We start from the raw sequence: 20,660 nt of genomic DNA, 5'->3' as shown, positions 1-20,660 counted from the left end.
ACTGACAGATCCTTTGACCTGGCTTTTCAATGAAAGTCTGGCTACGAGAAAGGTGCCCAGGGAATGGAAGGAAGGTAAGATAGTGCATAAGGGCAGTAGGAGATTGGAAGTGTCTAATTATAGGCCAGTTTGTGTGTCATCAGTAGTTAAGATCTTGCAGAAATTAGTTAGGGACCGTATACAATGTTGGGCAGATGAAGGTGATGTTATCTGTGAGAGTCAACATGGATTTGTGAGGGGGCACTCTTGTTTTAGTAATATGCTAGCCTTTTATAATAAAGTTACAAGAGCAGTAGATGAGGGAAAGGCTTATACTGCCATTTTCTTGTATTTAGCGAAGGCATTTGACAGGGTGCCACATGATAAGCTGATATTTTAGTTGCAGCACATGGGTTTGGAAGTCAATTTGGTCAACTGGATTTAGGATTCGCTGTCCGATAGGTATCAGAGAGTTGTGTATGGTGGGGCAGTTTCAAAGAGGCAGAAAAGTTATAAGTGGGGTCCCACAGGGCTCAGTACTGGGACCTATATTGTTTTACCTTTATATCGATGACATTGTCAGTGGATTGCAGCAGGATATTCAGTTGTTTGCAGATGATGTGAAGCTGGGAAGGGTTATTAGTAATAGTGCAGATGTGGTAGCCCTGCAAGAGGATTTGAATAAGCTAGGTTGATGGGCAAATGAATGGGGGTATCAGTTCAATTCAGCATAATGTAAGGTCTTGAGGTTTGGGACACTGCATAATCTATGGGAGGAGTTAAACTGGAGGAAGTAGGAGAGACAAGAGATCTGGGTTTGATGATTGATAGAAACCTGAAATTTAGGGAACATATTGCAAAGGTAGTGAAGATAATGCAGAGGATTGCTGCAATAATGAGAAGGACACTGACCTGCAGAGATAAAATGGTTATCATTCCGTTGTATAAGACTCTGATCAGACCACACTTAGACTATTGTTCTCAGATCTGGTCCCCAGGATTTGAAGGGGATAAATTAACTTTGGAAAGGGTACAAAGGCGGATAACAAAGATGGTGTCGGGACTGTACAATGTTAGTTATGAGGATCGGCTGAGGGAGTGCGGACTGCAGAGTTTGGTGAATAGGAGGGGTGATATGATTGAAACTTTTAAACTGTTGAGAGGTGGTTACAGGGTTGACACTGGGGAGTTCTTTCGCTTGGTTGAACAGTGGAAAGGAGTCATGACAAAGGGCCATCCCTTGAAGTTACGAAAGGAAACTGTGAAGGGTGAGGAGTGGTTTCTTTGCATGGAGGGTGGTTGAACCATGGAATGCATTGTCTGATGAAGTGATGAGAGCGAGAATGGTCAATGCATTTAAGCAGTGGTATGATAGACTTTGTGTTTCCTAGGAGGGACCTCCCTTGATGAGTCTTGATAGACTTGTGTTTCTTAGAAAGGACCTCCCACGATGAGTCTTTTGACTGCATGGAGGTCTGAATAATAATAATGATAATAATAATAATAATTTTAAATTTTATAAGTGAAGAAAGCTATTTTATATGATAGATTTTATTATATTTTCTGTAATTAATCAAAATATTCGATATTATTATTGTATTATATGACACCTCCAAGCAGTCCAAAGACTCGTGGAGAAAGGGCACCTACTCAACAACTCTTCATCTCCACCACTCAATCCACCAACTACAGTGAACTGCATCATCTGCACCAATGCCATCTAATGCCCACCACCACTACTAGTATTTCCACCGGCAATCACAAACATCCGTGCCCATGATGGGATTTGAACCCACAGCCTTTTGGCTGGAGAGCAGATATGCTAACCACTCAGCCGGGCCGGCATTAAGAAACTTTATTAGTAATATAATTCGTTTTTGATATAAAATTTTAAGTTCTTAGAAAGACAATTCTTGTAGAGAGGCTTATATGCTCGTTAAGCATGATAACTAATAATTAAGGAATTGACAGCGTACACTAGAAATATAAATTAAATAAACTTTAATATATACTTTCCGATATTTTGGCAACATCACGTTGCCATCTTCTTGGGAACTTAATACAAAGACAAGTGTATGCAAGTACTACATAACAGCAAAATGAGAAAATAAGTGAGGAAGATACCGTTTTCCTAAAGTCCGCTTTGGGAAACATTTATCTGAAGAACTTCAGCCCAAAGGCCAAGAACTACCAATATAGCCTGCCAGGGGGCACCATCAGGACTTTAGGAAAACGGTATCTTCCTCGCTTCTTTTCTCATTTTGCTGATATGTAGGACTTGCGTACACTTGTCTTTGTATTAAGTTCCCAAGAAGATGGCAACGTGATGTTGCCGAAATATCGGAAAGTATATATTAAAGTTTATTTAATTTATATTTCTAGTGTACGCTGTCAATTCCTTAATTATTAGTTATTAGAAAGACAATATGTACATTTCTTTTATTACTTAGGAAAAATTAAGAGTTTCAGATTAATATTTAATTTTCAATAGGTGTTTTAAAACTGAAATATCTTAATATAAACATTGCATTACTTAAGAGGCCAAAATTTCTCTGATCGATAGCATTATTTGAGATGTCAATCTTCAGCATTTGTTATCTAAGTTGAGTTATTATAGTGAATTAATCCAAAGAAGACTGAAGCAGTTATTTATCTTTTTATTTATTTATTTTTTTAAAAAATAGTGGTGCTCTAGCAGGAAATCCATTTGACATAGACCGTGAATTATTAGCTAAAGGTAAAATTTTCTTCACTTATCTTGACTTTTTTGACTATTTAGTAATTTATTAGTATTTTTTTAAATGTAAAATTTGATAACAAATTTCTGTTTGAAAATAAGTTAATCTTATTTGTTTATATACTCAAGCAGAAATTACTGCCATGTTTTTATTCATATGTTTTACTAAAGTATGATTGAAAGGCATGAAATCAAGTTCATTGTAAAATGGTTGGAGTAAATGATGTGGACAAAATATGAATGAAAATAAAAGAAACAGTAAAATGAAATGTGAATAATGATGTGGCAGTGAGGAGAGAAATAGTGTGCTTACACAGAGTCCTTCATAGAACAAAACATAAACTTGAATGATATAATCACGTAATCACAAGAAAGATATTTATTTAACCAAATATTTCGGTCTGGAAATAGCAGACCATCGTCGGTGGTATTACAAGAACAGTTTAAAAAAAATATACAAGCTAGAATACTAACAATAGATCGTTGAAATTAGAACATGCCGCGTGATGTTATATCACTAAGTATGAAACGAAATATTTTGAAGTAGAAACATGATTGAATTTGCTATTAAAAAAAAAAAAAAAAAAAAAAAAAAAAATTAATGAGTAATCTTGATTAGGCTTTCCCAGATTTTTGATATAGATATGCAGTCATTACGAAATTTCCAGAAATTCAGTCTTATGTCGCAAGTATCCTTAAAACAACAAAAACATAAACTTGAGTGATTTGAGAAGCAACTGGCATGTGAGACAGCAAAAAAGAGAATGAAAAGAAAGTGAGTGGAAAGAGCTAGAAACTGGGAATAAGGACAAGAATACTGTATGGAGATTCTATGATAACAGGTATATTTGATAAGATTGATGAAAGCATGTTAACCAGATACAAAAATCAAGAATGTCAGTGAAGCTGTTAGCATGAAGAGAGGGAAGAAAAAGATTTGATTGTTTTAGCAGTCGTGAATGATTTGAAATGTGAGAAAAATGTAACGAGAGATATGAAAAGCTGAAAGAAGCAAAAAAAAAAAGGGTAAAGAATTAAGACTGTGAGTCTCTTGCTACTGTATGATAGAAATTAATTGTTCAGAAAGATTGTGCAGGAGGAGTAATGTGCAATTGATATCTAGAGTGAATTTGATGAATGAAAGAACTTGCCTCGTTATGCATGCATGCATGCATGATGGATTGCATTTGAAAAATGTAACGAGAGATATGAAAAGCTGAAAGCAGCAAAAAAAAAAGGGTAAAGAATTAAGACTGTGAGTCTCTTGCTACTGCATGATAGAAATGAATTGTTCAGAAAGATTGTGCAGGAGGAGTAATGTGCAATTGATATCTAGAGTGAATTTGATGAATGAAAGAACTTGCCTCGTTGTGCATGCATGATGGATTGCATTTGAATGGTTTTGGAGTTTGATGTTGTTCAGTGAAAGGTTGGAACAAAATGAGGGAAACTAGAGGTGTTGGGGTGGGGGACATCAGGTGGACAAACAAGTGTGTGTGTGGGATTACAGAAATGATCAGGCATCTGAGTGGTTTTCCAGGTTTTCTGAATGGGTTGGTAATTGCATCACACAAAGGTAATTGTAGGACTAAAGAGATACTGAAATACATGTATATGACCAGAAACATTAGAACTCAAAGTGAGGGGTTTGATCATTGATCAGCTAGACTTGGCCAGAAATTATCAGCATCAGTTAGCCTTTGTTGACAGAAGATGATTTAGTTATTATTATTATTTATTATTATTGTTAAGAGAGACCTCCAGGGAATCAGAGTCTCATTGAGGGAGGCCACATATTACACACACCAGCTATCATACTTACTCTTGAATTCATTCACACTGCTTGCACTCTCAACATCCAGTGGCAATCCATTCCAATCACGAACCACCGTCTGAGAAAAAAATCTAGTCCTCACTCCATTATAAGTGGCCTTCATTTTCAGCTTCCAAGGATGCCCTCTTATCCTTTCCCCACCCTCCATAAATTGAAAAATTCCATCAGTTGAAATCCTATATGACCCTTTCAGAAGTTTCTAAGTCTCAATCATATCCTTTTTCTCCTGTTGCTAGTGTCTGCAGTTTACAACAAATTCTCAATCTGTCATCATAATCAGTTATTAACACTCTCCTTTGTACTCTTTCTCTCTCTCCCCATTGTACCAGGAGACCAGACCTGCACACAATAATCCAAGTGCGATCTTATCAAGGCCTTGTAAAGAGGCAAAATAACATCCTTAATCTCTACATGTGAACATTCATTTCAGCATTGCAATTATCTTTTGAGTTTGTATTTGCAATCTTTGCCACATGGCCCCTGAACTTCAACTTCCTATCTATTAACACTCCAAGATCCCTAGCCTCATCAGTTTCTTTTAGCCTAATCCTAGTATAATACGACATTGGATATCTAATCATGCCAAAGTGAATGACTTGACATTTATTCACATTGAACTGATACCCATTTTCCATGCCCACAATTCCAGCCTATTCAAATCATTCTGCAAAGCCTGCATATGCAGTATTCCTGATTACATTACCTTACCTATCTTTGCATCATCAACAAATAACTGTATGTCGCTTGTCAAATCCTTCCCAATATCATTAATGTACAGATTGAATAACTGTGGACCAAGCACTGATCCTTGTGCTACACCACTTGTTACCTTAAACCTTGCAGAATCAGATCCTCTGTATACCACTTTTGATATCTATCATTCAGCCATCCTCTTATCCATGCTAAACAAATTCCAGCCAGGCTGACACCAACAAATTCCTTAAGAATACCCAAGTCATCTTCTCCATGATTAATAACTAATCCAGCTTCAACATCAAACTCTATGCAGATAGCATTCTGGAATGCAAATGGTCTCAACAACAAAATTTTGGAATTACAGGAACTTGCAGATCACTTACAAATTGATATTCTCCTCATTAACGAGACTCACCTTTGTCCCTGCGATAATCCCAAACTCAGAAACTACTTGTTACTTAGAAATGACAGACTCAATGCCAGAGGTGGAGGCACTGCCATCTTTGTCAGAAGGAACATCCGCTATAATGAAATTAAGAAGACTAATACATCTAACCTCGAGGAGACAGGCATAGAAATGCATACCAACAATGCATGCAGCTTAAAGATTTATTCTGTATACAACCCCCCTGGCAAACCTCTCCTACCCTATGATCTCTCTCAGCTCCTGATACAAATGAAGCAATAATTGTGACAGGAGATCTCAATTCCAAGCATCCTTTATGGAACAACAAGAGTTTTAACAACAATGGAATGATCCTCTACAATTTTGCCTTGAAGAGAAACATTGTTATTGCAGGCCAACATATTACGGAGCGACCGGCAGACCTGATGTTTTGGATATTGCTATATTTAACAACATTTCTCATCAATTCCAACTTCAAGTGATTGACGAGCTCAGCTCAGATCACAATCCAGTACTTTTAAGTTTAGGAGGGGATCCTGAGTTCATTCCCAGCCAATCACACACTAACTTCGCAAAATTCAAGGCTAAAATGAACACTATCATAGACTCAGTACCTACTATCTCTTCCCGTGAAGAAATTGATGCAGCAGTCAGCAATCTTGAATGTAAAATCCATTCTGGCTTATCCGCAGCTTGTTCTATTTCCACCCCAGCTCAAGTAAACTTACTTCCTGAAGAAATCCTTGCTCTAATCAGAAACAAAAATAGACTCAGACGCCACTATCACAACATGCTATCTCCGCAAGACCATCGAGAACTAAATAGAGCATCCAACCTAGTCCGTTATGCATTAAAAGATCACAGGAACCAGCAATGGGAACAAAAACTCTTCTCTCAAAACTGAAGATAATTCTCTGTGGAAATTGACAAAAGTTCTCCGTACGGATCGCTATAACATCCAGCCCATTCATGGAGAAAGAGGCCTTGTTTAGAGAGACGATGAAAAAGCCGAAGCTCTCACTGATGCTCTTCAACTTCAGTGTCGTCCTAATTATGCGCATGCGGATTTGGTCTTCATAGAGAAAATACACCGTCAAGTCCGTACTGCACTCCAGCAGCCTTGTAGCCGTGAAAATATCTGTTTCACCTCGCCCAAAGAGGTTTACTCAATCATTAGGAAGCTTAACAACAAAAAAAGCCCCTGGCCCAGATGAAATTACCAACAAAACAATTAAGGCCCTCCCACACAAAGCTGTCATGTATTTAGTCCATTATTAATGTGATACTCAGATTAAATTATTTCCCCCTCACAATGGAAACAAACTGACATATTCCTTATTCTTATGCCTGGTAAGGCACCTCAAATGCCACAGAGCTATAGACCTATCAGTCTTTTATCATGTCTGGGGAAAATTGCAGAAAGAGTCATTCTCAACCGACTTAATGAGGAGGTGAATAAAAACAACATAATTCCGAAAGAACAATTTGGTTTCCGTACCGGACACAGCACTACACAGCAAATTCACAGACTGACACAATTCATCACTACAGGCTTTAACTGGAAACAACACACAGGAGCTATCTTTTTAGATGTTGCAAAAGCTTTCGATAAGGCGTGGCACAAAGGACTCATCTATAAATTAATTTCAGCCAACATCCCTCTTTACCTTACTAAAATTATTGATTCCTTTCTAAAGGACCGTAAAATCCAGGTCAAGTTGCACAGACTTTGATCCTCACTGAAAAAAATCGCCGCTGGTGTCCCTCAAGGCTCGCTGCTCTCACTGCTGCTTTTTAACATCTTTGTTTCTGACATTCCTTGCACATCACTAACCACTATAGCTAGTTATGTGGATGATATGGCAATTCTTAGCAGATCTCTCAGGCCAAATATAGCTACGCAGCACTTACAAACTGCAGCAACAAATGTAGAAAACTGGTTCAGAAAATGAAGAATAACTGTAAATGCCGATAAAAGCACTGCTATTCTCTTCACAAGAAGAAAAGCATCTCACTTTGGAGAAGTTAAACTTTTTAACACAGCCATCCCATGGAGATCTATCACCAAATATCTAGGCATTCAACTTGATAACCATTTAAACTTTAACTCACACACAGTTTATGCATGCAAAAAAGCAAACTCTGCAATTGTGCAACTCTACTCTCTCCTCAATCGAAGAAGTCAAGTCAGCACTGAAAACAAACTATGGATCTACAAAACAATTATCAGACCCACGTTAACTTACGGATCACCGACTTGGGGCCACACTTCCCCACCAATATCAAAAAGCTACAAGTTATTCAAAACAGGTGCCTCCATATGATTTTCAACACTACGTGGTTTGTCAGAAATGCTCTCTTACATCGCGATGCTGATATTACAGATATTCCCACATTTCTCCATAATATTGCCACTGCTTATTTTGCCAAAGCAGCTGTTCATCCAAATAAACTCATCCAAGAGTTATCTAACTGTGACGAACATGATAGGTGGAAACATAAGTGCCCAAAAGCTGCTCTGCTCGTCGGTTCAGGCACCCCCGTACAGCCTCAATTAGGGTGAGCCAGGTGCTCTCTAACCTCTAATATAAGTCTATTTCATAGCGATGAAGGAATCAGAACCCATGGGATTGAAGTCCATCAAGCCACATAAGTTAACAGTCTTATCCATGCTAATATTGTATAACACAAACACGTTTTCTCCAATTTATCCAACAGTCTTCCATGCTGTATTCTGTCAAAAGCCTTAGCAAAATCCAAAAGTATCATGGTGCATCTATTCCCCTTGTCTAGTTCAATGGTAACATTGTTATAGTTTGTGCGCAAGTTGCTAAAACATAACCTTCCCTTAGTAAACCCATGTTGTTCATTGCAAAGTAGAGATTCACTGTCAACCCATTTCTGAATGCAAGCCCATACAATTTTTCCAAAATCTTCACCACCGCTCCTGAGATATTAATTAGTTGATAGTTGGATACATCGGTCTTTGCACCACCCTCTCAAAACATGGAAGATTCCACAGGAATTACCATACATTCCTTCTATTCCTGCAGAATTTTCCGTGTTCCGAGACTCATATTAAACAGGCTGGTCAAAGGAACAGTCATTTCAGCTGAACACTCTTTTAGCACACATGCTGATATCCTATCAGTCCCTGTTGCTGAATTTGTGCAACAACTGTAATTCCTCATACACCTGCATTTCTTCATCCTGTGAAAAGGTAGCAGTGAGCTCAATGTTGCATACACCAGGTTGATAGGTTTAACAAAATGGGCACTCATTAGTCATAGGCATAAAATAGGGATAATATATAGTTATAGGGATAAAATGCAAACTATGTAGTGTTTTTAATGAGGATTGAGTTGAATAGGATAGGAAGAGGATTATTACCGATGACAACTGAAGAACCACAATCAGCAAAAAGTAGAACTCATTAAGACTGACAGTAATGATTCAGTTGGTTGCTGTTGTAGGCTTGGAATGAGGGTAGTGAAAGATGAGAATGATATGCATAGCAGATTAGCACAATGAATGCAGACCAAGCAGTTATTATGAGGACTTAGATCAGAGGAAGAAAAGGACACATCACAAGGTGGAATGGAATTTATGTGGTTACTAATGGATAGTTACTTGGCTATTGAACAACTCTGTTAGTGTGAAGAACACACTAACAAAGAGATAAGGAACTGGTTATTCAACTTTGTTATTTTATTATTATTATTATTTTATTCACATAATTGATACTCAGTCAAAACAAGAAGTCATATAAATAAAAATTTGACTGGTGTGTCAGAACAATTCAGATTCTACCCAAGAATCTAAGAATAGTCCGTCAGGTAGCATCGTAAAATATGGACTGTTCCAAGTAATGCTGTTTTTTTGTAGGTCATATGGGGTCACTTCATTGATTTTTAATTGCTGTAAATAGTTGAACAGCTTCTTTGAAGTTGCACCAATAACTATTGGGATGACTTTGGTGTGTTTAAGCCAACTTCGATTGCCAGATCTCGATATTTAGTAATTTTTTCCAGTTCTTTGTTGTTAATGTTGTTATCACTAGGTGCTGCAATATCGATAATCCAAACCTGTCGATGTTCGATAATTGTGATGTCAGGTCTATTGTGTTCCAAATGTCGATCAGTTTGTATTCTAAAGTTCCAGAGAATTTTTGCTGTTTCGTTTTCTAATACAGTCTCAATTTTATGCTGCCACCAGTTATCAGAAGTAGGAAAGCCATATTTTTTGCATACATGCTAATGAACTATTTTGGCCACTTGATCATGGTGGTATTTATAGTCAGTTTGAGCTATTTTGCTGCAGGCACTGATTAGATGTTCTACAGTCTCATCTTTCTGATCGCATAATCTGCATTTGCTGTTATTATTGATGTTGAAAATTTTTGCTTTGATTGCATTAGTTTGTAATGCCTGTTCTTGAGCTGCTAGAATAAAACCTTCTGTTTCTTTTTTTAATGTATCCGTGTTGAAGCCATTGCCATGTCTTGTTCACGTCAGTTTTGTCCTCAGTAATCTCGAAGAAATTGGCCATGCAAGGGTTTATTTTTCCAGCGCACATATCGGATATTTTGTTGTTCCTTTTTGTAATCGGATTTGTTTCCTGTTGCTTTTAGAAGGCCTTCTTGTGTAATTGCTTGAAGCATTGGCTCAGAGCTATTGTCGATGTAATTTCTTAAACTAATTTCTTCTTCTTCCACAGTCTGTCTCTTGCAGCAGACCCCGTCCACCTATTCTCCTTGGTAGGAACAACCGGTCAACATTGCTTCGTGGATGTAATGCATGATATGTAGTCATTAGTTTTCTAGTTTTGCGGTCTAGTTTGTCCTTTCTTTTGTCCAATTTGTTATGCCAGCTGTGTATCAGATCACTGGTATAGCCCAAGAATTCATTGCTCTAATTGTGTTTAATCCATTGCAAAATATGCTGTTATTATACAGCATAAAATATATTATTATTATTATTATTATTAACATCCGACCTCCATAGAGTCGGAGACTCATCATGGAAGGTACACACTATTGCACACAATGCTCGTCCAACCGTACTTTAAAGTGATTCAATGTGTCTACATTCACAACACACTCAGGCAATGCATTCCACTCAGCAGCCACTCTCCTTGCAAAGAACCTACTCTTCACTCCTCTGCTCACACCCTCCTTATACAGTTTCTAGTGATGGCTTCTTGTTCTATCCCTCTCTCTTTCTCCCATTCTATGAAAAATCTCTTCTATGTAAACATGATAACAACTCCTGAGTAGCTTATACGTTTCAATCATATCCCTCTCTTCCTCCTATTCACGAGGCTCTGCAACTTACATTCTCTCAATCTGTGCTTGTACTTCACATCTTAAAGACCACTGACCACCTTTGTGAATCTTCTCTGGACCCTTTCCAACATGTCCTCATCACCATGAAACCCCAGCAACCAAATCTGTGCACAATAATACATATTAGGCCTGATCAAGACCTTATACAATGGCATCATAACCTCTCTATTTCTATATGTCAGGATGCTCCGCATCATTGCCATTATCTGATGTCACGTCTTCATAACTTGTGCAATGTGGCCCCTGAATTTCATGTCCTTGTCCACCATCATTCATAGATCTCTCATCTCTTCTACCTCCTTTAAAGTTTACCCACCAAGTGTATACTTTGAATTTCATCGTTGCATACCAAATCTGAAAAACCTTACACTGTGAAATATTTCACTGATACTTCCACTTACCTGCCCATTCATGCAATTTATTCAAGTCCTCTGTAAGGCCATGACATCTGCTTGACTAGGCATTGCTCTCTCTATTTTGCATCATATGCAAACAGCTGCATATCACCTGTTAAACCCATCCCAATATCATTAACATACAAATTAAACAACAATGGCCCCAAAACTGACCCCTGCAGTACACCACTAGTGATCTTTCTCTTTTGGGATACTGCATTCCCATATACAACTTTCTGATATCTATCTGACAGCCAGTCACTGATCCAACTCAGAAGTCTGTGATCCAATCCCATCTTTTGCAATTTATTTAAGAGCTTGTTGTGTGGCATTCTATCAAAAGCCTTTGCAAAATCTAAGTAAATCACTGTGTATGTATCTTCCCTGTCCAAGTTATTTATCATCTTGTTATAGTACATATGTAAGTTAGTGAAACATGATCAAACTAACCCATGCTGAGAATACTGCTGTTATCAACCCATTCCTGTATCCTGCTGAATACCTCAGTGTCCTCTGCAGAAGAAGTTACCATTCTTTCACTTTCATCCATTAACATCATCTTACCATGATCATTCTTTCTTCTACTTGCCACATATCTGAAAAAACTCTCTTGGGTTTTTCTTTGCCTGATTTGCCAATTTTTGCTCATACTGTACTTTTGTTTTCCTTACTAATTAAGTCACTCTCCTGGGTTGTCCTTTATACTCTTCATGTAACTGATTATTACCATTATTCATCTTGTACTTCCTCCAAATTACTTTCTTTTTCCAGATTTCATGCTTAAGCTCTACATTCATCCATTTTACATCTATCTTATTCAGCCTTTTGGCCTTCAGAATACATTCACACATTGATGCTGTTATGTATTTCTTTGTCAGTTCCTATGCAGCATTTATTTCCTTACTGCCCAACTCCTCATTCCATCTTATAGCTTCAAGCTTGTCATAATCACCAGCCTTATAATTCCACATATATCCTTTCCTCACAAGTCTGATATTACTAGCCACAGCACAGGTGATTACTTCATGATCACTTTCACCAACTGGAGGAAAGTGTGAAGCTCCTCTCACAATTACATCCTCTGATGAAATGATCAGGTCTAGAATTCTCAATTGTCACATGCTCTCCTTTATGTGCTGCCTGAGATAGCGATCTCTCAAGAATTTAAGAAATTCATTTTCCTTATTCCCAAATGTTATCTCTTCATTCCAATACCGACAATATTAAAATCACCCATAATAATTAATCTTCCTTTGTTCGCTAATCCAAGTTGTTTATACATTTCTTCATCACCACTCTCCACCTTCCCAGGCCTATAGCAACATCCAAGTAAATATGTCTTCCTCTCAATCTCCACGTTACACCACACTACCTCATAACCCTTGCCACTATTTCTTCCTTTCATGTGTATGTTATGTAGACTTAATTCCCCTGCTATCATCAGCAGCACTCCTCCTCCCTTCTTGCCCTTTCTATCCTCGTGAAAAATACTGTACCCTTCCATTTTATTCCTGTTACAATATCATCTTCTTTCAACCATGTTTCACTTATTCCAGTGATTTTGGGAGGAATAAACTCAATCACTGAAACCATTTCATCCCCTTTATTTTTTATATTTCTGGCATTTGTAAACAAACACAGCAGTTCATTTTTAGGTCTGTAGCCAGTCCTATCCAAGCCATGTGTTGGTTGAGATTTCCCCACTACACCTGCCCAATCGCCTTTATCACCGCTTACCACATATATCTGCTCAGTCTCAACTTCTCCACCCATATCGCAATACACTCCATCTTCATGCATACATTCACTGCCACTTTCAATATCCACTCCCTATTCCATTCTCCTTGTTCACCTGAGCTCCCCCCCCATTTCCCTGTTCCTCTTGCATTCCCGTTCTCTCTTCATCTCTCACACTGCTACTGTTTCCACTGGCAAGTACTGCTGTCTCTTCAGTATCCCTCTCCTGATTTTTGCCTTCATTTCTTTCTTCTAATTTCTTGCACACATCACACACTGTACTTCCATCCAACAACACTTTCTCCAGTACACTCAGTCCAAAGCCATTTATATGCAACCCAACCCATCATGCCTGTTTTGATACATCCAAATCTGGATTACTGTGCTCAGTTCTGGTCTCTTGAGTTTCTTAGGGATGGGAAAGCAGTGGAGAAAATTTAGAGGAAGCAAGTGACCAAGATTCTGAGTGGTCTGTGGAATGTTCCCTATGAGATTAGATTGAGGGTGTATGGATTGCAGAAGTTGGTTGATAGAAGGATAAGAGGGGATATAATAGAAATATTTAAATTACTTAAAGGGTTTTATAGGCTTGATGAAGAGGAAATATTTCAGCACTTGGCTAAAGGGGCCAGAAGAAGGAATCATTCCTGGAAGTTAAATAAATGTGTGGTTAGTAGGGATGTCAGGACTAATTTTTTGCTTAGAGAGTTGTGAATGAGTAGAAAGTTGCTAGAATCAATTGGGAGTGCCTTATCTGTTAATAGGTTCAAGGAGAGGTATGATAAATTATGTGCATAGTTTGAGTCTCCCGCAATGAATCTTCGAACTCTATAGAGGTGCCCGTACAATAATAATAATAATTATTATTATTATTATTATTATCTGAAACAACATGTCATGATGGGCACCAGAATTTGAGAGTACTAGAAGTGGTAATAGCATCAGAAGATATATCCATAAACAAGGTAGCTACTCTACCTCCAATAGGGGGGAAAATGCCCATACAATTTTGTTCTTGGAGATTGCTAAACATGTGGGATTTCAGTTAAGAGGATCATTTTCAGTTTTCCATTAAATAGACAAAGCATAAGATGCTACAAGGGAATGTCAGCAGTGCTTGGGAAATGGTCAGGAATTATTATTATTATTCAGGCCTCCATGGAGTCAAAAGACTCATCGAGGGGGAGGTCCCCCATAAGAAACACAGTCTATCACACCACTCCTTAAACTCATTGACCGTTCTCACTCTCACCACTCTATCAGGCAATGCATTCCACGGTTCAACCACCCTCCATGCAAAGAAACCACTCCTCACCCTCTTGCTCACAGTTTCCTTTCGTAACTTCCAGGGATGGCCTCCTGTCATCACTCCTTCCCGCTGTTCAACCAAGCGAAAGAACTCACCAGTATCAACTCTGTAACCACCTCTCAACAGTTTAAAAGTCTCAATCATATATCACCTCTCCTTCTTCTATCCACCAAACTCTGCAGTCCACATTCCCTCAGCCGATCCTCATAACCAAAATTGTACAGTCCTGAAACCATCTTTGTCGTCCGTCTTTGTACCCTTTCCACAGTTAATTTATCCCCTTCAAATCCTGGGGACCAAATCTGAGAACAATAGTCTTAAGTGTGGTCTGATCAGTGACTTATACAACAGAATGATAACCCTTTTATCTCTGCAGGTCAGTGTCCTTCTCATAATTGCAGCAATGCTCTGTGTTACCTTCACCACCTTTGCAATTGTTTGAGGGATGTTAGCATCAGACCGCATACCCAGAATCAGAAGGATTAACTAAGTGGGAGTTAAATAGATGAGTAGCATCATGAAGAATGAGCTGCAAAAAAAGAAAAAGCTCATCCAACATGTCTTAAAGTGATTCAATGTGTCTACATTCACAACACACTCAGCACTGCATTCACTCACCAAAGATTCTCCATATAAAGAACCATCTTCTCACCCCTGTGCTCACACTTTCCTTATAGAGTTTCCAGGAATGTCATATTGTTCTATCCCCCTCTCCCATTCTATGAAAAATCTCTTCCATGTGAACCTGATAACAAACCCTGACTACCTTATATGTCTCAATCATATCCCTGCACCCCCTCCCACTCCTATTCACATGTCTTAGTAATTTACATTTTCTCAATCTGTCCTCATAATCCACATTCCAAAGACCACTGACCACCTTTGTGAATCTTCTTTGGACCTTTTCTAACATATCTTCATCACCATGAAAACCTAGTTAACAAATCTGTGCACAATAATCCATATGAGGTATGATCAAGTTCTTATACAATGGTATCATAACCTCCTTATTTCTGCATGTCTCGGTCCTCTGCATCATTGCCATCATACGCTGTGACATCTTCACAACTTGTGTAATGTGGCCCCTAAATTTTAGATAGTTGTCTACCACTCCTGGATTTCTCATCTCCTCTACCTCCTTTTAAAGTTTCCCCACTAAGTGTATACTTTGCTTCCCACAGTTGCTTACTAAATTTCAAAACTTTACATTTTGCAACATTGATCTGGTAGTTCCACTTACCTGCCCATTTGTGCAATCTATTCAAGTCCTCTTGTAAGGCCATGACATCCGTTTGACTATGCATTGCTCTTCCCAATTTTGCATCATGTGCAAACAGCTGCATATCACCTGTTAAACTCATCTTAATATTATTAATATACAAATTAAACAATAGTGGTCCCAAAACTGATCCCTGTGGCACACCACTACTCACCTTTCTCTTTCAGGATACTGCACTCCCATATATATCAAACTTTCTGATAACTATCTGACAGCCAGTCACCGATCCAACTCAGAAGTCTGTTATCCAATCCCATCGAATTAAATTTATTTAACAGCTTGTTGTGTGGCAGTCTATCAAAAGCTTTTGCAAAATCTAAGTATACAACTGGATATGCATCTCCCTTGTCCAAGATATTTGTCACCTTGTTGTAGTATATATGTAAGTTAGTAAAACATGATTCATGTTTAACAAACCCATGCTGATAACCACAGAGAATACTACTGTTATCAACCTATTTCTGTATCCTACTTGTCACCAATCTCTCCAGTACCTTCATCACCACTCCCAATATACAGACCAACCTATAATTTGAAGCTACAGCCTTATTACCACCTTTATGCAGTGGAACAATTTTATCCTCCTACTACTCTATTGGGACCGGTGCTGTTGTAAGACTTTTATTAAACAGGCATGCCAATGCTGCTGGCAGTTCCCTGGAACAATCTTTTAAGTTACGTGGTGATATGTCATCAAATCTTATCTCCTTATTGACATCAAGGTTATTTATTTCCTCAAATATCTCCTGCTCACTCACAATTAAGCCATCATTTCCTCTGTCCTCTATACTTGAGTTTCTCATGATTTTATCCTAATACGGATGAAACACTCTTATAAATTGATCGCTGATTATCTCAACAATGTCTGTAGTAGTTACCATTCTATCATTTTCATCCATTAACATCTTACCATAATCATTCTTCTTTATACTTACTTTCTTAATCCTCTTCACTCCACCTGGGAGCATAGGTCTTCCACTACCATTTTCCATAGGGCTCTGTTTTTTGCTTCTGCTTTTATTTGGTTCCAGTTTTTATTAATATTTGTTATTTCTTTCAGTATTGTTCATTTCCATGCTTCTTTTACCCTGTGAGTTCCAATCTAGAGCTTGTTTTACTATTATTTTATCTTCTTTTTTCAACACATGCCCCAACCATCTGCATTTCCTTTCGCATATCGGTTGCAACATGGGTTTCTGGTTTGGTTTGTTCTCTGCCATAGTTCTTTGTTTGATATTTGTTTTGGCCAATATATTCCCAGTATTATTCTTATACACTTGTTTAGGAAGACCTGGACATTGTTAACTATGTTTTTGTTTAACATCCACGTTTCTGATCCATACATTAGTATTGCTTTTACATTTGAGTTAAATATTCTCATTTTAGTTTTTATAGACAAATTCTTGTTTTTCCAAATATTTCTAAATTGGTTGAAAGATGAATAAGCCAGCTGTTTCCTTCTATTTATATCTTCAGTAGTTCCTCCTTTTATTGATACTATTGAACCAGGGGATATAAATTGTTCTACTTCTTTAAGCAGTGTTTCTTCTATTGTTATTTGTTTATTTTGCTTTGCATTTATTTTCATCAACATTGTTTTATTTTTATTTATCCTAAGACCAACTTTTTTGGCTGTTTCTACAAGTGTTGTTTTTTGTTCTATATGTTGATGCTTCTGTGAAAGTAACCAGATATCATCTGCAAAATCTAGATCGTGGAGTTGGTTCTGAAGCCATTGTAATCCTATATTTCCATGAGATACTTTTCTCATTCACCCAGTCTATGACAATTAAAACATAGTAGCGGGAGAGTATACAACCTTGCTTTACTCCTGTCTTTGTTTTAAATGGTTCTGAGAGGGTATTTCCATGTATTACTTTAATTTCAAAATCTTCATACATTTTTATAATTATTCTTATTATTTTTTCTGGGAGTCCATAATGTCTAAGTAATTCCAATAGGGAAGATCTGTTTATACTGTTGAAAGCTTGTTCAAAATTGATAAAATTTAAATATAAGCTTGCCTGCTATTCCAATGATTGTTCTATGATAATTTGTAAAGTAGCAATGTGGTCAGTGCATGATCTATTGGCTCTAAATCTTGCTTGGTCTTAGTTGTTTATCTATTTCTATTTTGATTCTTTCTAATATTATCCTTGCTAGTATTTTACTTAACACTCAGCTATGTTATACCTCTCCAATTTTTGCATTCAGATAGGTTCCCTTTTTTTGAGTAATTTAACCAGTAATCCAGTATTCCATTCCTTAGGCCACTCTACTTTCTGCCATATTTCATTCAGTAAGGTACATAATATCTCTGCTATAAGTTTTGGATTTGCTTTTAGTATATTGCCTGGTATGTTATCTGCTCCTGGTGCTTTACCTGTTTTGATCTGAGTTATTGCTTTTGTAATTTCTATTTTTGTTATTTCATTCAAATTTATATCTAATGATGCATTTTGTTCATTTAATTCTAGGCTGTGGTCACCATCAGTCATTTCTTGAAATTTCTCTGAGAAGAATTTCACTCATCTATTTATCTGTTCTTTTTCATTTATAATAGTTTTCTTTCGTATATAGCAGACATGGGCAACCTTTCCTAGTTTGGGGGCCAAATTATCATTCTGTCTCCGAGTCAAGGGTCGGACCAAATTATTAAATAAAATAAATTAATATTAAATGAATTAAAACAAGTTATTATTATTATTATTCAGGCCTCCAAGGAGTCAAAAGACTCATCAAGGGAGGTCCTTCCTAAGACATAAAGTCTGTCAAGACTCATTGAGGGGAGGTCCCCCCTGAGAAACACAAAGTCTATCATACCACTCTTTAAACTCACTGACCGTTCTCGCTCCCACCACTCCATCAGGCAATACATTCCACGGCTCAACCACCCTCCACACAAAGAAACCACTCCTTACCCTCTTGCTCAGTTTCCTTTCGTAACTTCCCAGTGTCAACCCTGTAACAACCTCTCAAAAGTTTAAAAGTCTCAATCATATCACCTCTCCTTCTTCTATCCACCAAACTCTGCAGTCCACATTCTCTCAGCCGATCCTTATAACTATCCTTGTACAGTCCTGAAACCATCTTTGTCATCCGTCTTTGTATCCTTTCCACAGTTAATTTATCCCCTTCAAATCCTGGGGACCAAATCTGAGAACAATAGTCCAAGTGTGGTCTGATCAGAGACTTATACAACGGAATGATAACCCTCTTATCTCTGCAGGTCAGTGTCCTCATAATAGCAACAATCCTCTGTATTACCTTCACCACCTTTGCAATATGTCCCCTAAACTTCAGGTTTCTATCAATCATCAACCCCAGATCTCTTGTCTCCCCTACTTCCTCCAGTATAACTCCTCCCATAGAGTATGCAGCATCCCATCGATGTTTCCCAAACCTCAAGACCTTACATTTTGCTGCATTAAACTGACACCCCCATTCATTTGCCCATCTATCTAGCTTATTTAAATCCTCTTGCAGGGCTACCACGTCTGCACTATTACTAATAATCCTTCCCAGCTTCGCATCATCTGCAAACAACTGAATATCCCCCTGCAATCCACTGGCTATGTCATTGATATAAAGGTTAAACAATATAGGTCCTAGTACTGAGCCCTGTGGGACCCCACTTGTAACCCTCTGCTTCCTGGAAACTGCTCCACCATACACAACTCTCTGATACCTATCAGACAGCCAATCCTGAATCGAGTTGACCAATCTGACATCCAGACCCATATGCTGCAACTTAAATATCAGCTTATCATGTGGCACCCTGTCAAATGCCTCTGCCAAGTCTAAGAAAATTGCAGTATATGCCTTTCCCTCATCTAATGTTCTTGTAACTTTATTATAAAAGGCTAGCATATTGCTAAAACAAGAGCGTCCTTTCACAAATCCATGTTGATTCTCACAGATAACATTACCCTCATCTGCCCAATGCTGTATACGGTCCCTCACTACTTTCTCCAAGATCCTAACAACTACTGATGACACACAAACTGGCCTATAATTAGACACTTCCAGTCTGTTACCACCCTTATGCAATGGCACTATCTTACCCTCCTTCCATTCCCTGGGCACCTTTGCCAAAGCCACTTTCATTGAAAAGCCACGTTAAAGGTACTGTCAATTCCCTAGCACATTCTCTCAAAACTCGTGGCGAAATACCATCCAGTCCCACAGCTTTACTGACATCCAGAGTACTCAGTATGTGGAACACACTCTCCTCCTGCACCTCTAAACCTCGAACCTACTCTATCCCTCTAGTATTCAAATTGACTCATCCAGGATGAAATACTCCAATAAAGTGTTCATTGAACAATTCCACTATGTCCTCTGCATCAGTTACTCTTATTCCCATTTTTATCCCAAAATATCATACTTCCACAGTCATTTCTCCTCATACTGGCCATATAGCTAAAAAATTCCCTAGGATTTTCCTTGGATCTAAGGGCCAGTCTTTTCTCATATTCCAGTTTCGCCATCCTTACCATACTAGTCACTCTTCTAACCTGTGTCTTATATTCTTCATGCATCTTCTCTTCATCTGTCTCCTTATATCTCTTCCATAGCCTCTTTTTCGCATGTAGCTCCTATTTAATATTGTTTGTCATCCACTTTACTCCAAATTGTGTCCTCTTCTTCACTTGTGGAATACAGCTTACCATTGCTGCTAACAAATATTCCTTCACAATTTCCCAAGCACTAATGATATCCTGGCCTTCCAATTCCTCGCTCCATGAAACTTCCCCAAGTTGACATCTAAGACTATTATAATCGCCTGCTTTATAATTGCACATATGTTCCCGTCTCTTTGATACTCCTGCATGTCTATTCATTTTCCAAGTCAAAACATATGGTCACTCTCTCCAACTGGTGGGAGAGATGTCATCTCAGTTATTATCAACTCTTCTGATGCTATAACCAAATCCAAAACTT

The 20,660-nt window shown here is 38.0% G+C and overlaps 1 protein-coding gene across 2 annotated transcripts in view; it reads left to right on the top strand.

Annotated features, from left to right (window-relative positions):
- Argl (Argininosuccinate lyase) overlaps positions 1–20,660 on the top strand; it is a 350,034-nt gene that overhangs the window by 172,919 nt on the left and 156,455 nt on the right. For both annotated transcript variants that reach the window (XM_090392053.1, XM_090392054.1), the window contains exon 9: positions 2,664–2,716. In XM_090392053.1, the coding sequence (XP_090248179.1) occupies positions 2,664–2,716 (53 nt within the window). The remainder of the gene's footprint in view (positions 1–2,663; positions 2,717–20,660) is intronic.

This window comes from Typopeltis vanoorti, chromosome 4, assembly GCF_054136105.1.
Source record: "Typopeltis vanoorti isolate ZY-2024b chromosome 4, IOZ_Tvanoo_1.0, whole genome shotgun sequence".
Lineage (NCBI taxonomy): Eukaryota > Metazoa > Arthropoda > Arachnida > Uropygi > Thelyphonidae > Typopeltis > Typopeltis vanoorti.
The sequence above is the reverse complement of the archived record's forward strand: the minus strand, read 5'-3'. Positions and strand labels throughout refer to the sequence as shown.